Here is a 16,829-nt window from a genome sequence, read left to right as displayed (position 1 = left end):
AAACATATTCTCATTGAAAGTTGTTTAGCATAGACTAGAAAAGGAAACTATTCTCTATATACAAGCACCTCTCTTTATCACTCTTGAGCCTTTTATTATGTTTGGACTAGCAAATGTCAGGCGATTTTTATTGCTGTAAAAAATAGTTGAAAGCATGGTTCACAGTTTGCATGCACCCCCTGAAAAAACTGGACTGTTATAATCTGTGGAATTTAATATATTATGTAGTACATTTTGGATAGTGAATTTGTCATTCCTCATTAATATGTTTTCTTGGTTTATTGGATTTCGGCAAATGTAGTGTTTTAGAGATTTACTATGCTTAGTTTTATCTAGTGTGATACTTTTGGCAATTAATCAAAATTCTCTCTAAAGGTACAGAAAGCTGTGGGACTCGAAACACTATGCAATACTCTTTAACAGTTGTTTTTCTGGTGGGGGGGGGGGTCCCCAAACCTGGATCATTATCTGTGCCACTTTCACGAGCTTAGTGATGAGGGAAAGGGTTTAATAGGTCAACGTGTAGGAACACACCTTGTGTAATTTGTGTTTTAGTGAGTGCATGTGGATTATGCATTTAGTGTTCTTACTTTTAGGAAATAGCTTTCTAGTAACATGAGACCTTTTTAAGTATTTTATAGCTTTCGAGGTGTATTAATGATAGCTCTGCTACTGTGAATGCTGGAACCCTGGAAGTATTTGCACTTTTCTTTCCTCCATTAAAACAGCATCACTTTTTTTACCAGTTTTAGAGCACTGGTGAAAAATTAAATACAGTAGCTGTCCTAGTACCCTGCTTTATTCAGTTGACTAGAAAACTGGTGCCCATGGTACTGTGTAATTGATTACTATCCGCAGTGATGTAACATGGGGCAATGCAGTGGTGCAGTGGTTAACATTGTTGCCTCACAGCAAGAGGTTCTCTGGTTCGATTCTCAGTTGGGGTGCCTTCCGCATGGAGTTTGCATGTTGTCCCTGCATTTGCGTGGGTTTTCTCCTGGTACTCCGGTTTCCTCCCACAATTCAAAGTCATGCATCTGGAGCATTTCTCCCTGGGCCTCCACTGAAAATAGGCTATGTCCTAGTCAGACTTTCCCGGTCAACAAATGTAAAATAAATAAATAAACATCAAATTGCAAAACCACTCTAGATGGAATTTAAAAATGACAGCTATGATATGAGCAGATCTTTGGCATATATTTGCATACATTTTTCAACTACATGTCATGAACTGAATGAGATAAAAGCATGTTTATTTTAAATATGAATCTGTTGTCTGCCCCAGCAATGTGCTTTATCTCAAATGTTACAGAGATGTAGTTCGGGTCTATATTAGGAACACCAAACATTCAAAATGTCGAGTGTTCTAATATCGAACCCTAGCAATTGAAAAAAAAAAAACATTGGGCATTTGGAACAGCGTATTTTTTCCTGGGGAAAAAATTTGCTGTTCCAAAAAAATACACACAACACAAGCACACCAAACGAACAGCAATCCACACACATACACCTAACCCTACACTAAACTATACATACACCACTAAGTATCTACTTACAAACCCTAACCCTAAGGTCAGTCACTATCACACAGTCACCCCACCTGTGCCCTAACCCTAACTCACCTAACCTGCCCTAACCCACAGGTCCACACAATCGCACACTTTCCTGACCCATGCCCCAATCCTAGTTCAGCTAACCCACACGTCCACACAATCGCACACTAACCTGAACCCGACCCGTAACTTTCCACCAGAGCGCTGAACATACCGAAGCAACAGAAACGGACAACCAAATTCTTTCCCTAGGAAAGAATTCGGTTTCCTGTTTCTTTGATATTTTCGGGTCGATATTAGAACACTCGACGTTTCAAATGTTCGGTGTTCTAATATAGACCCATGTAGTTCACATGGTCTAAAATGTGTCTTCATCAAATTCTGGCAGTTGATTACTGTGAACTTGGAAAAGTCTTGGCTGCTAATTTTTGATTATTGGGAAAGTTCTGAAAAGAAATGTTGTCCTTTTACTTAGAGTATAATGACTAGAAACTTGCACGCTGATTTTTTTGATAAGAATCTGTCTGTATCTCGGAGACCTTTCACACTTTTGGCTGTTCGTTTTGGCACTGTGAGAGCAAGACATGGAAGAAAGAACACCCTGTTTGACCACTACCTGGGTGGCACAGTGGTGCAGTGGATAAGTGTTGTTGCCTTACAACAAAAGGTTCCCCAGTTTGATTCTTGACTGGGGTGCCTTCTGTGCAGAGTCTTCATGTCCCCGCTGGGTTTGTGTGGCTTTCCTCCAGGTATTCTGGTTTCCTCCCACATTGTATTTCAAAGACATGCAGTAGGTGGATTGGACAGTCTAAATTGACCATATGTGTGAGTGTGTGGTGAAGAAGAATTGCTGTAGTAGGAGTAGCCACCCAGCACTGTGAACCATTGCTCTAGGTTGTCACTGCTGAAGTGACCCATTGACCCCCTGTGCTTGTTGGCGTCCCTGGTGCATACAGGGATATAACTAAATTATTTGGAACTGTACACCAGCTTGTATGCCATATTCAGGAATGTAGCAACATACCTCCCAAGTACAGTTCTTTCCTCCCAGCCCAGCACTAGACCGTGAACATTTCAGGAGAGCATGTCTTTTCAGTACTGCTACTTAAAAAGAAAATTAGGGCTGATGAATGGGGTTGTGAAAGATGCCATCCAGAATTCCCAAGGTCAGGATCCTCAAAAAAATTAAAACCTACAAAGTTTATTCAGTGGCGTACATGGAGGATACCTTGGCTACACCTTTTGCTGCAAATACCCAGTGATGCAGTAGTCACTTTTTTAGGGGAAGTTATGACCATTTTGAGCTGTTATTGGCCAATGGAACTGACTGGCAATAAGTGTTAGGGAGAAAAGGCAGCTTGGATGTAAATGTAGTTCAGAAAAGTTCAATAAACTTACATTCATTGTAGTTTTATCTTGTAGCATTCCAGCTGTATTTTTTTTTTTTTTTTTTTTTTTGAGAGGGAGGAGTTACTGGCTTTTGCATTTGAGAGTAAAGGACCACCTCTTTTGGAACTCAAGAGTCTGCACATGTGTTATGCGGTTGAAGTGCAAAGCAGGATTTTATAGCTTACATCTTTGGCAAAAAGCTGCGACTGACACCTGACCGACTGGCCCATTCATTTTTTGCCTCTGGCAGTCTGCTTTGGCAAGCTTTGTAAAAATGTATTTACTGATTGCTGTGTGGATGAACCTCTGTAGCCGGCAACTCTGTTTCTGTGGGGATAAATATATAGGTACAGGATGTGGGTGAGTGGGGTCTGTATGCTAGCAGGCTGGGGATTTGGGGTTCCTTCATTAGTTCTGTTTTTGCAGTTTGGGCTCAGAATGCACACACATTAGGCATTCTTTCAACTGTTTAATGACCTTAAAGTCCTTCCTCCACTTAACTTAGAAAATATGACACAGTGCAAGCTACAGTAAGGATGTCTTTTTTTAATTTTTTTTCTCCTTTTTATAAGTTACTTTTGCTTTTTATCTTACTTTCTGAATGTGTTTGCTTGGAAGCAGATGTTTGCTGTTGGCATGTGATATTACTGTTTTTGGACTCCCAGGTTTGACATAGTTGTCTATAGCAATAGATTTTCAGAGTTGTAATGTGTTGTTATAAGGAATTTTGGTTTCATGTGTAGGTAGGTCTGGGTTGTGCATTGTCTGAAGAATGGAAACTGGCATTCTAGATGTATTCTTTCTAGAAATTGTGAGTGTAAGCATGCTTAAATAACCAGAATTTTTTTTACTGTTAGATTGCCTTTTATTGTCTCCAGAAATTAGCCAAAAATATCAGTATGGAGAACATCGATATCTGTGCAGTGACAGAAACCTGGTTCAAGGCTCCAGAGAGCACCCCAGCACTACCAGGCTATACCTCATATCATGCTTTTCGGCCCCAAAACCCGGACCGAACCACAAAAGGAGGGGGAGTTTCCATATTTATCAAGGATATCCACACCTCCAGGTTAGTGGCATTGCACGAAGTATCGGAGACCATCCATGTGCAACTAACAGTGGGCAAGACTGCTTTTCAGTTTATAGCATCCTACAGACCACCCTCTCAAAGTCAGGAATCCCACTCGGCTTTCCTGAAAACATTGGAGAACATGAAGATCTCTCCGAACACCATTATATTGGGCGACTTCAACTACCCAAACATTGACTGGGAGCACTACTCAAGCCCCAGCACTTTAGCCCAAAGATTCCTGGAAATTATAAACTCAAATGCTATGGAACAACTAGTCACCACTCCCACAAGAGGGAACAACATACTAGACCTGATCATTACCAACATGGGGACTCTATGCTCCACACCAGAAGTATATCCCTCATTGGTAAGATCAGACCATAAATTAATTTCACTGGATGTCCACATCCCGACCCCACCCCCAGCCCAGAAAACCACAGTGAAAAACTTCTCAAAAGCGAACTTCTCACTTCTCAAAACCGAAGTGGAATCCTTCAAGGCCCCAGGGCCAGTGGAAACTATGGCCCAAACTGCAGAATCCTATATAAATGCATTCTACGGACATCTCCAGGAATGTATGGATCATGCTATCCCAAACAAAACCAAGACCCATTCATCCAAAGGCAGGCATCCGGTCTGGTGGACACCTGCCATAAATAAACTGTACAACAGAAGGAGGAAGCTACTACATGATAGAGCAAAATCCCTAATAGGGAAGGCATCTCTGATCAGTACTAGAAAAAAATTACGATCCCTCATAAAATCCCCCAAGGCCAGCTTCGAGAGAAAAATTGCACAGGACACCAAAGACAATTATAAGGCTTTTTTCAGTTATGTTAGAAACCTGGGATGCAACTCCCAGACTTGTTCTGAGTTGATTCTAAATGACAAAAAATACACTGAACCCACATACATTGCCAATATCCTGGCAGACAGGTTCAGTGCAAACTCCCCCCCCCCCAAAAGAGCAAGGATCTATCCCGGCAGAGGGTTGCCTCCCAAACATCTCGGATGCTCAGGTGAAGGCTGCCCTCTCCAAAGCAAAAACACTGCTTCCATGGGACCAGATGGCGTCCCAGGTTGCGTCCTACATGAACTCCAAGAGGAACTAATCCCTCAAATAAAACAGCTATACAATCTCAGCCTCACTACAGGATATGTGCCCACAGAATGGCGTACAGCAACAGTGGTCCCATTCCACAAAGGTGGAGCCTCTACGGACCCTGGAAACTATTGCCCCATAAGCCTGACTAGCTTAGTCTGCAAGGCTATGGAGAGGATCATCATGGAGCTCATAAACAAAGACATTGGGGACCTACAGACACTAGATCCTACCCAGTTTGGCTTTGTCAAGGGCAGATCCTGCCTTTTGAACCTGGTTGACTTCTTTGAAACAGTCACCAAAGCCATAGATGAAGGGAAGGAAATCCACACAGCCTATCTGGACCTTGCAAAGGCATTTGACACAATACCCCACTCGGGCATCATAGATAAGCTATCCAGCTTAAATATAAACCCCTATGTCACAAGATGGGTCACAAACTGGCTCAAAGACAGAACCCACAGAGTGAGAGTTGCTGGAGCCATGTCAGACTCGAAACCGGTCACAAGTGGCGTCCCACAGGGTTCTGTCCTGGGACCACTCTTGTTCGGTATATACTTTTCCGAGGTACAGGCAAACGTGGGAGGACTATGGCTCACCAAGTTCGCAGACGACTGCAAACTGGGCGCCATAATCAACTCTCTGGCTGACACACACATCCTTCAAAAAGGTCTCACAGAGACAGATAACTGGTGCCAGCACCATGGTTTAAAGCTAAATGCCAAAAAATGTATAGTCATACCCTTTGGAAAAAACATTGTGCCCACAAATTACCACATAGGCAGAAACCCATTAAGTACAGAGAAAGTTATTAGGGACCTGGGGACCCAAGTTGATAGCAATCTCTCCTTTGAAAAACACATTGCCAAAGTGGTTAGAAAGACCTTCTACATAGCCCACCTTATCACAAAGAGTTTCACATCTAGATCGAGAGGTAATCGTGCCCCTTTATTCATCCCTCATCAGGCCCATCATAGAATACAATGCCTCTTTTGGGATGTACCTTACCCGACACCTGCAGCAATTAGAAAAACCCCAAAAGTATCTCACCAAGAGGATCAAGGGTCTCAAACAGATGCCATATGCTGCTCGGTTAAAAAAACTCCAGCTCTACTCAGTTGCATACCAACTACTTCGAGGCGATCTATGCCTGACATACAAAGCTATGTCAAATCCAGAATTAATGGACATGCTCCACCTCAGTAAATCTAAATCCCTTAGAGCCACATGCTTGAGGGACTTGAACCTCAGCACAGAAATAAATAGAACTTGCTGGAGGGACAGGTTCATAACCCAGAGGCTCCCTTCACTCTGGAATAGAATTCCAGTTCATGTGAGGCAGAGCACCTCACTGAATCTCTTCAAGAGGAATCTCGATAAGTGGATGGGGGATCGTAGGTTTGTCCCAGGGATTACTCCCGTGTCACTATTAGACAGAGGCACAGTAAACTAAACCTTAAAAAGGGCACAGTATACTCAAATCAAGGGGTGGCATAAGCCATACAAAATCGGGCTAGACTTATAATTGCCCCAGGGCAGATAGCCTAATATGAACCTATGAATAGTTTTTTTCTGAGATCAGGGATTTAGTCTCTAAGTAGAAGGACCAGTGACTGAGAAAATGTAATGACCTCACATACTCTACAGTGCAGCCTTATCCATATTCTGTTTTTTTTTTTTTTTGACTGGATAAATAAACTGGGTCCCCTTGCCCCCCCCCCCCCCCATGATCTAGGCCATGGGAATAAGGGTAACTGTATTTGTTTGTTAACTGGATAAATGAACTGGTACTCTGGCCCTTTTCTGCTATGACCTAGGCCACCGGAGTAAGGATAAATGTATTTTATATGTATGTATATATTTTACAGAAAGTTTAGAGTAACCAGTCAGGCAGCATGTTTTGGGGAAGTTGGATATAAAAAAGGAAACTGTAAAATACCTGGAGAAAACAAGCAAAGACTAGCTTTTTAGTATCTGTGATAACATTAGATCTGTGCCAGTTTTCTAGTTTTTTGGTGAGATCGTTTTGAGTGTTTCATTGTTCTTTGTCATGGTACTTTGTTGTATTGAGTAGGCACCATTGCTTTGAAATGTAAAGTACAATTAACAGCGTTATTAACATTTTAAGAAATGTTAATGAAAGATTTGTCCCTAAATGTTTAATTTCTTGCCAAACTCTGCAGACAACTTTGCAACTTACTGAAAAAAAAGATGTAGGTTTCAATTAGGAAATTTCAATCCACATACCTTTTTGGAGGAAATTGCCCTATATTGGGAGCGTTGATAAATTCTGAAAAGAATTCCATTTCCACACCAGCTGCAGTGTAAGGGATGAACTGAATATGCCATTTTTTAGACAAGACATTAAGCCGAGGTCCCAGCTGCTTGTGTTGGTGGTAGTCTAGGTTGATGTTAAGGATCCCATAGCACCAATCGAAAAGAGTGGGGGGCATTGCCATGGTCAGATTTCCCCTAGTCAGTATGAATGCCACCCAAAACAGGCCATCTATCTATATAGTGTAAATAAACAAATAGTTTTGCCAGTCCCACTGCAAATCTAAGCTTAATCTGTTCTCTCCCCATGTAATACATTTAAATAAAGGTACATAGACAGCTTTCCACCTCTCTCTCTCTATTGTTGGTTACATGGTTGACTGGCTGTACTGCAGTTCTTTATTGGTGCTTCATGACAGACTGTCGCCATCACAGCTTGAATTTGTGTTTTCCAGATAGTCCAAATTTATTTACTTATTTGACATTTGTTGACCGGGATAGTCCAACTGAGCTTGCACCCCTTTTCAGCGGAGGCCCAGGGAGAAAAGTTCCACAGTACAAAGTATACAATTAAAAATTGCACAATACAAATTAAGCAAGTAATATTTTCCTAGTACAGGTTATGCAAGTTAAAAAGAAAATAACCAAGTAATAAATTCTCAGTACAGGTTATGCAAATAAATATGTAATAAACATAATAAAAAGTTTTTATAAAGTAATTTTTTTTTTTGTCAAAAATATACTTCACTTATAGTTCAAATAAGACTTGAATTTGTCTTTCAAAATCATGGCACACCTCATCACTAAGGGCTTTTCATCCATAAAAAAGGAGGTCATTGTCTCAGTGTACTCATCCCTCATTAGACCCATTATAGAATACAACGCCCCATTTGGTATGTACCTCTCAAGACATCTGCAACAGTTGGAAAGGCCACAGAAATACCTCACTAAAAGAATCACAGGCCTAAAGCGGATGCCGTATGCTGACCGTCTAAAAAAAACTCCACCTATACTCTGTCGCATATCGTCTACTCAGAGGCAGTCTCTGCTTAATATACAAGGCCGTGTCAAACCCAGAGCTGTTGGCCATGCTACACTTAAAAGAAATCCCAATCCCTCAGAGCCACATGCTCCAGGGATCTAAACCTTGTCATCACAATGAACAAAACATGCTGGAGGGATATGTTCCTGACCCAGAGACTCCCCAGACTATGGAATAGACTGCCCATACATGTCAAGCAGAGCACCTCTTTGGCCCTCTTCAAAAGAAACCTTGATGATTGGATAGGAGATAGGAAATTCACCCTGGGGTACATGTCAGTCACCCTGGTAGACAGGGGTCCAGGGAAGTAAATACTGTGGGAAGAAATAGCCAGGGAATTGTTATGGCTAGGCTTATATATGCCCTAGGGCCGATAGCCTAGTACCAACCTATGAACCTGTAAGGTTAAATAGAGGAACATAGCTGTACAAGTAAGGGAAATTAAGCAGATGAGGCATTTCAAATAAGTGGTGAGTATTGAGGAGGTGGGTAAGAACAGAGGGTCAAAAATGCAGAAGAATTGATTATGTTGGTCTAGAATAGTAATTATAGCAGATTGGCAAGTTATTGTGAGAGGGGAAATGAGAGTGGGGGGTGCAAGAAAGAAATGTGGTAGTGTCAGATTACTGGGGGCAAGAATTTGGAGGGGTATGGAGAGAGTAGCTGGTTGTTGTAGTAAAACTCAGGATGTTAGAAAGTATGTCAGAAATTGTGGGAGAGGAAGAAGTACAAAGGAAAGTGAGGGAGGGAGAAGAGTAAAGTAGTAATGAGTCATGACATGAGATGGGAAGGTGAGGGAGGGAGAAAAGTAAATAGTAATGAGTCATGACATGAGATGGGAAGGAGAGGGAGGGAGAAGAGTAAAGTAGTAATGAGTCATGACATGAGATGGGAAGGAGAGGGAGGGAGAAGAGTAAAGTCGTAATGAGTCATGACATGAGATGGGAAGGAGAGGGAGGGAGGGAGGAAAGTAAATAGTAATGAGTCATGACATGAGATGGGAAGGAGAGGGAGGGAGAAGAGTAAAGTAGTAATGAGTCATGACATGAGATGGGAAGGAGAGGGAGGGAGAAGAGTAAAGTCGTAATGAGTCATGACATGAGATGGGAATTTGAGGGAGAAAAGTAAAGTAGTAATGAGTCATGACATGAGATGGGAAGTTGAGGGAGGGAGGAAAGTAAATAGTAATGAGTCATGACATGAGATGGGAAGGTGAGGGAGAAGAGTAAAGTAGTAATGAGTCATGACATGAGATAGGAAGGTGAGGGAGGGAGAAGAGTAAAGTAGTAATGAGTCATGACATGAGATGAATATTTTTTTTCCAGATTGGAACATTTTTTCCCAACAACTAGTGCTGGAAAGAAGATTGATAGTGAGAAAAATGAGGTAACCAGTGTTGTTTTCCTTACATTGTGAGGTGTATTTTGGGATTTAATAACAGTAACACCCATCTGTTAACCACGTAGGTTAGCTGGACATACAGTCCCTTTTCAGGGGGTGACCTGGCAGCAATATCTTATTAAATGACTTGTTCATGGTCACATAGTAGGCAGATGAGGGCGGAGGAAAATTGTCTTTACCTCTGGAACTACAGTTCACCGCCTTAATTGTCTGCTCCAACTGCCCGATTTCAGTCATTTGATGGAGACTGTTGACCAGTAAAATGGATATAGACCACCTAGTCACTGTAAATGCATGCATTAGGGAGTGGGTGTAAGTAAATGGATGAGAAACCGAGTTTGTCTATGGTTTTAGCATAGAGACCAATAACCCACATATTAACAGCTACAAATATTGGTGTTTTGTGAATGTATCCCTCAGAATTGTGTGTTTTGCATCATATGTGCATGTCACTGGGTGGTACTGAGGAGCAATAGACCTAAGTTCAGGTCCATCAGCCTCATCAGCCTCTGGCTTCACACTTTGCTAGTCTGTCCTAAGCTGTACATCTTTACCACCCCAAAAAACAGTTGGTTGTACAGAGTGGCTTTCTAAATAGACAGTGTTTCTAGTTCTTAGTCTACTTGCTTTTGTTTTTGGAGGGGGGGAGTGGTATACTGTGTCACCATACCTCTTAACTGTCCCGATTCTCACAGAGTGCCCAAATTTTTGCCTCATATTTTTGGACAGTTCCTCATAAAATTTTTTTTTTTTTTCTGGCAAATCACTGAAGATTGAAGTCACTAAATAATGGCGTACATTTGAATTTCAGATTTCATATCCTTCAGAAATGCGTGCTAACACAAAACCTTTTATTGTAACATTGCTTAAAATCTGTCCCAATTTTTGGGTCTTTGCCCTGCATTATTTTAGCCTTTGTCCTTCTTGTGCTAAGGGGTTGATAAGTATGCATGTCACTTTACATAGTCCGGTAGCATTAGCATATTCTTGCATTCTTTCCGCTTACATTGTCTTGATCTTGCCTAAGTTTTGGTTATTGTTTGTTGGGTAATAAAACAAAGGCATAAATTTCAGTAGCTGTGTGATGTGTCTGTGTGATGCACACGCGTGTGTGTGATGTGCACGTGTGTGTCAGATGCGTGTGTTTGCATTTAGTGTTTTGGGTATGTTTACATTTATGTGGATGGCTGACTGAAAGATAATGCATCTCTTTATGCCAACAGAATATGTACTGATAAGTTTCAGCTCAAGCAGAGCATGCAGATTTCCATGTGGTATTATAAACATTGGTTGAGATGTTTCAGAAGCTGGGTGAGACCAATAGCACACCATAATTTATGGTAATTGGCAAGTGTCCTTGTAAACAGTAACTTGACGGAGTTTGTAGTGGGAACTCTTTTTTAATTTTGAAGTTTATTTTGGAAAAATATTTTTATGAAGGACCAAGAGATGTATAGTCTTTACAACATGGAATGGCGCATCAATTGTGACAACCATGTCCTGGCTTGGTGCTCATGGTTTCTGCATTACAGTCCCAAGATATGGAATTCACTCAACTAATCATTATTTGTACAGTCTGCATGTGCTCTCTTTTGTGTTTCACTGAGTTTTTCAGTTACTTTAGCCTGTTTTTAGTGGCACAGCAGACAGCATTGTCTACTCACAGGAAGAGATTCCTTGGCTTGATTTTCTGCTAGGTTGCCTTCTCTGCTGAGTCTGCATGACCTCCCTGTGTTCATGTGGTTTTCCTCCAGGCGCTTCAGTTTCCTCCCACATTCCAAAGATGTGCAGTAGGTGGATTGGACACTCTAAATTGGCTATAGATGTGTGTGTGTGTGTGATTTGGAAGAACTACCATGGCAGGACTAGCCACCTGTCAGTGTAAACATTGGCTTTAGATTATTGTCACTATTGAAGTGACACCCTTGACCCCATGTGAGAAAAATGCGTAGGGGGGGTTGTGGATGGATGGACTCTAGCCTCTTTTTACCTCCCAGAAACAAGCTGGCTGATTATACTAAATTGTTGATGTGTTGAGCATTTAACTTTGTCTTTTTGGGTTGTGGCTAGAAAGGGTCCACAATCTGCTTAACTGTTGGAGCATTTCATGTTTTTGTCACCGTTGCATGTTTGAAACACGTGGTCCCTTCCCCACAAAGAATAAAAACATAAGTTTCTTAGAAGTGCAGTTTATAAGGCACCAGATTGTATAGAAACCATTTTGCTGGTATGTTTGCCCTCTGTTTTTGCCAAGGAGCATTGTGATCCTTTTGGGTTGTGGCTAGAAAGGGTCCACAATCTGCTTAACTGTTGGAGCATTTCATGTTTTTGTCACCGTTGCATGTTTGAAACACGTGGTCCCTTCCCCACAAAGAATAAAAACATAAGTTTCTTAGAAGTGCAGTTTATAAGGCACCAGATTGTATAGAAACCATTTTGCTGGTATGTTTGCCCTCTGTTTTTGCCAAGGAGCATTGTGATCCCCATTTTGCCCGGTAACTATTTAGATGGACAATCTACAGAAGCGGCGGTTGTTACTATAGTGAATGCAAAGGATAAGGGAGTGAGGACATTTAAAGGTGGAAGTGAAAGACATAGTTTGTGGACCTTTGTAATATGTCTGTCTCACAGATATATAGACACACACACACACACACACACACACACACACACATCTGCATCAAAAAACATGCATTTCTGTAAGCAGGTTTTTGCTTGTTAGGCAAAATTTGAATTTTGAAATCTCCTGTGCAAAGTATTACATTGAGTTATGGATTAGAATACAGTGCCTAGATCTGTCATCTTGCATACAGAGGTGTGTTTCCTTGGAGTAGAAGATGCAGATTAATCAGAAATGTATGAGGACAGGACAGTGATGTTATGATGTAATGCATTTTCACTAATTTGTAGAGTAAAAGAGTGTAAACACGATAATCTGTTTTCTCCTATCATTGATGGCGAGGTAAGATTCTGTTGAAAGACATATGTTGTTAGTTATTTAGTTTTTAAAAGCTCCAAGTTCACTGCTGTGGGAAGGAAATTCATCCGTATCAAATGAGCTGTTGTTAGGTGATCTTCATCTCACTGTGCCATGTAATTATCACTGTTGCAAGCAGAGTGGAATGCCGCCTTCTCAGTAGTGGGTGTACAGAATCAAAATGTAAATTTACCAGAAGGACGCCTCTTTGCCTCATGCCAGTTTTTATTTTTGTTATAGTGAACTTCCTGTGAACTTGCCTGAAACAAACCAGCTTGTGAAATTTCTAAACAGTTCTAAAACCACATGCACATATCCAGGGCAAGTAAAGCAGGAACTGGGTTTTATGGCGGACTGGGCACAGTTGCATGCCAGATAAATATTTCAGGAGGAAGAAACAATGCATTGGAAACAAACTTTCCTAAAGCATTTGATTAGTATTTGGCAGTATCTTTTTAAGTAATATCTTCCAGATGCTGTGAGAGAGATGTCATTTGTACCTTATTGCTATAATTTACTGTATTAAACTGTCAGCGTGTTTTAGATAGGTTTGTTGTGACCATTAAGAAAGACTTGTAGATGTCCAGCTTAATTTTTTTTTACAAACCTAATGTTAAATAATGCCTTTATTCATCAATTCATTCTTATGTCTTTTTCTTTTACCAGATGAGGCCCGTTCCAAAAAGTGCGGTATCCTTGTACATTGCTTGGCAGGGATTAGCCGATCAGTAACTGTGACAGTTGCTTATTTAATGCAGAAAATGAACCTATCACTTAACGATGCTTACGATTTTGTAAAGCGGAAAAAATCTAATATTTCTCCAAACTTTAACTTCATGGGGCAGCTTTTGGACTTTGAAAGGACTCTGGGCCTTAATAGCCCTTGTGACAACCGTTCTCCAGCCGAACAATTGTATTTCACCACCCCGACCAATCACAATGTGTTCCAGCTTGACACTCTGGAGTCAACATGAAAACTACTTTTTTATGAAATCTATTGAGGTTCGACTTGTGGGGATTTATTCCTACCTAAGCATTTCAGAGAAATACCTTGGCAGGTGACTTTGGAAGAAACCTGTTTGGGCCAGGTTTGATGTTATCCGATTGCTGGTTTTGAGGGCTTTACTTCCAGTTTGTTGATGTTCCTGATGCTTACCAGGAGGAAATGACAAAGTGAAAACATTGGAAGGCACTTTTAGTAAGAGCAGTTTTAAAACAGAAATAAGAAAATAAAGGGGTTATTGAATAAGCCGCAGCTGTTACTTGAAACATCAGTTTTCAGCTAACCATGGAAGCTGGCAATAGCAGTTATCTGGAACTGCAAGTCATACCATCCTGATGGTGATTAAGACACTCTAAAACTTCGAGCCCACCTTAAAAGGTGTCCCCAGACTTGTTTCAGGTCACTTTTCTGTGTATTCTGTATAATTTTTCCTTACTCAATGTAGGGATGAAGTATCTGTACTGTTCTTACAAAAGACAATGTTGCAAAAGCCAATATTGTATTTTGGTCTTTTTATAAAGAAAAGCAGAAAATGTTTGTATTAACTTTACGCGTTTTGCACACTTGTTGAAGCCTTGACTTGGTCTTGGCCCTTAAGCTGGTACTCCATTACGATTTGTAGTTGAAGGCTGCTTTACATTTTGCCATCTAGCTAAAATATATAAAGGTGTCTGGCCTGGTGAAATCTAAAAGGTTTCCTTTTCCTACATGGAGTTGACGCAACCTTGGGGAGTAGAAAAGGAGGTACTTATTGAAAACATAAGCCTATTTTGGTGAACCTGCACCCTTGGCAGTCACACTATTTGCATTCATTTTTTTCCAGGGTATTACAAGATCACTGTTTAGCAAAAAATGCACCAGTGTTTTTTATTTTATTATGGTTGCATAGGCAGCCTTAAAGCTGGTTCAGAACTCCAAAAGTGGGAAAATGACTGCAGGTTGTAGCACTTAATCCTGTAGTGAGGGGGCTGTGTAAATGCATGAATACATTCGGGTATGTAAATGCATGAATACATTCGCACAAATGTATTTGAGGGTGAATAAATGCATAAATGACTTGCTCACATGTAGTTGGGGGTGGATGAATACATAAAGACACTCGCATACATGTAAACATATATACACTCACTGTTGTTACACAACGTACATGCACTGGTGAGCAGACACGCACGCACATACACACAACACACACACATACGTGCACGTGCACACACACACACACACACACACACACACACACACACACACATACACACATGCACACACAAGCACACCCACACACACAGTCACCCCACACACTTGCTTTTAAATTTAATGGGTTCAGGGAAATGCAATAGTGGATCTGAATTTAAATTCAAGCACTTAAGTTACGTGATGGAAGTATGAAATGGTAAATTTTTTTTCTCATCTTGTACATGTTTGTGGGTTTTTTTTCTCCAAAGTATACTCGCTTATCGACTACACATGCACATAAGTTGTGATGAGTTGTTTTGCATACCAAGTTATAAAAACTAAATTTCACATTTACTTTGCCCCCAGAGTATATTTTATGGCCATAATCCTTCTTTCCATTCCCCAAGGTTTCAGGCAATTTACAAATTTTATTTGGCAGCCATTTTTATTTGTACCTATTCACAGTGTTTCTCTGGAGGAACATTTAAATTTTGTGCTGCATGAAACACTGAGAAAGAGAAAATAGGTTGTTTTTTGTTTAGCAAGGATGTGTGTGACAGTTTGTAATACATCTGTGGTGCTGGCTCTTTTATGAGCACGAAAAAACGAGAGAAAGGAAGAGAGTTTGCAAGATAGATAATACATGGGGTGAGCGAGAGAGTGTATGCGTGAGAGAGAGAGAATTTAATAACATCTTACCTCACAGAGGACTCTGCATTTTCAGGGATTTAGGCAGAGCACCGTAATTGTTTTACAGCATTAGCTGGTTTTGATAAAACTTTTAATGTGTGCTGTAAACAGTTGTAAGAGATGCATTCTTTCATCTGTATAAATACAGGCTTGGTGGGGTGGGTGGACATTTCTGTTTTCTGATTTATGAAGGAAAATTGACTACGTTGTGTAGTATGTCAAACCGATATTGAGACTTTGTTTGTACTACAAATAAATATTGAATTATTTTTTGTTTATGGCTGTTGTGTTTATATTCTTTAAAAGAGAAGCTTTTTTAAGAGTACATCTGGGAATATAAAATGTAATGCTACTAAGTTTGGTCTTCATTAAAGGTAAAAAGTTAAACGTATTGTCTTAAGAAGAGACAGGTGTTGCTCATTAAATGAAAAAAGTACACTTGCCATCACTTTTCTCATACATGACTGTTTTTTTCATCACTACAAAATATTTCAGACCCTACCAGCGGTTTCCTTTGTGTTTCTTTCATATTCTTGGGGTGCTGGAATTTTTCAAGTGCGTGTATCTCCCTGATTCTTGGATAATTTTGTCTCTGTAATAGTCCACATCACAAGAGGTTTGCAGCATTGCCTTCTTTATCTCCAAGTAGGGCTATAAACCCATTGAATCTTTGCAGCATTGTTAGGAAGTATCCATTACAGCTGAATCATCGTCTGAGGCTGTAATGTCAGGACACCTGGCATTGCTTTCTAAAAAAGGGAAATGAATGAAGAATGAGTTCTTGAAACTACCAGATTCTTTTCCTGCTGTTGTTTTTTTATCAGAAAGACTGTTTTATTTCAGAGTGTGCAAACTTTCAGTAATAACAAAACTAATGTATAAAAAATAAATTAGTAGAATGTCTCACATTCTTGAGGTTCTACAAAACAGTATATAGCAATTCTAGTGCAGTACATTAGAATGTTGAGTTCTAATTCTGTATAAGCAATCAATATGCACCATGGGTTTGCTATACCATAAGTAAGGGATAAATTATTTAGCGTTAACTGGGCTGTACAATGCTGTCACTTCTCCACGCTGTAGTCTTTAGAACTGTGTCTTACAGTTTTCATTTCTAGTAGTCTAACCTCATGTTAGCTGATGACGACATCTG

The 16,829-nt window shown here is 40.4% G+C and overlaps 1 protein-coding gene across 1 annotated transcript in view; it reads left to right on the top strand.

The window, feature by feature from the left end:
• Positions 1-15,954, top strand: part of LOC122795062 (dual specificity protein phosphatase 7-like) — a 24,591-nt gene extending 8,637 nt beyond the window's left edge. Inside the window, exon 3 of the mRNA XM_044063640.1 lies at positions 13,477-15,954. Within this exon, the coding sequence (XP_043919575.1) occupies positions 13,477-13,784 (308 nt within the window). The 3' untranslated portion in view covers positions 13,785-15,954. The remainder of the gene's footprint in view (positions 1-13,476) is intronic.
• The last annotated feature ends 875 nt before the right edge of the window (positions 15,955-16,829 follow it).

This window comes from Protopterus annectens, chromosome 1.part0 (assembly GCF_019279795.1).
Source record: "Protopterus annectens isolate FY-2018-M chromosome 1.part0, PAN1.0, whole genome shotgun sequence".
Taxonomy (NCBI): Eukaryota; Metazoa; Chordata; order Ceratodontiformes; family Protopteridae; genus Protopterus; species Protopterus annectens.
This window is presented reverse-complemented; position numbering and strand designations above follow the sequence as displayed.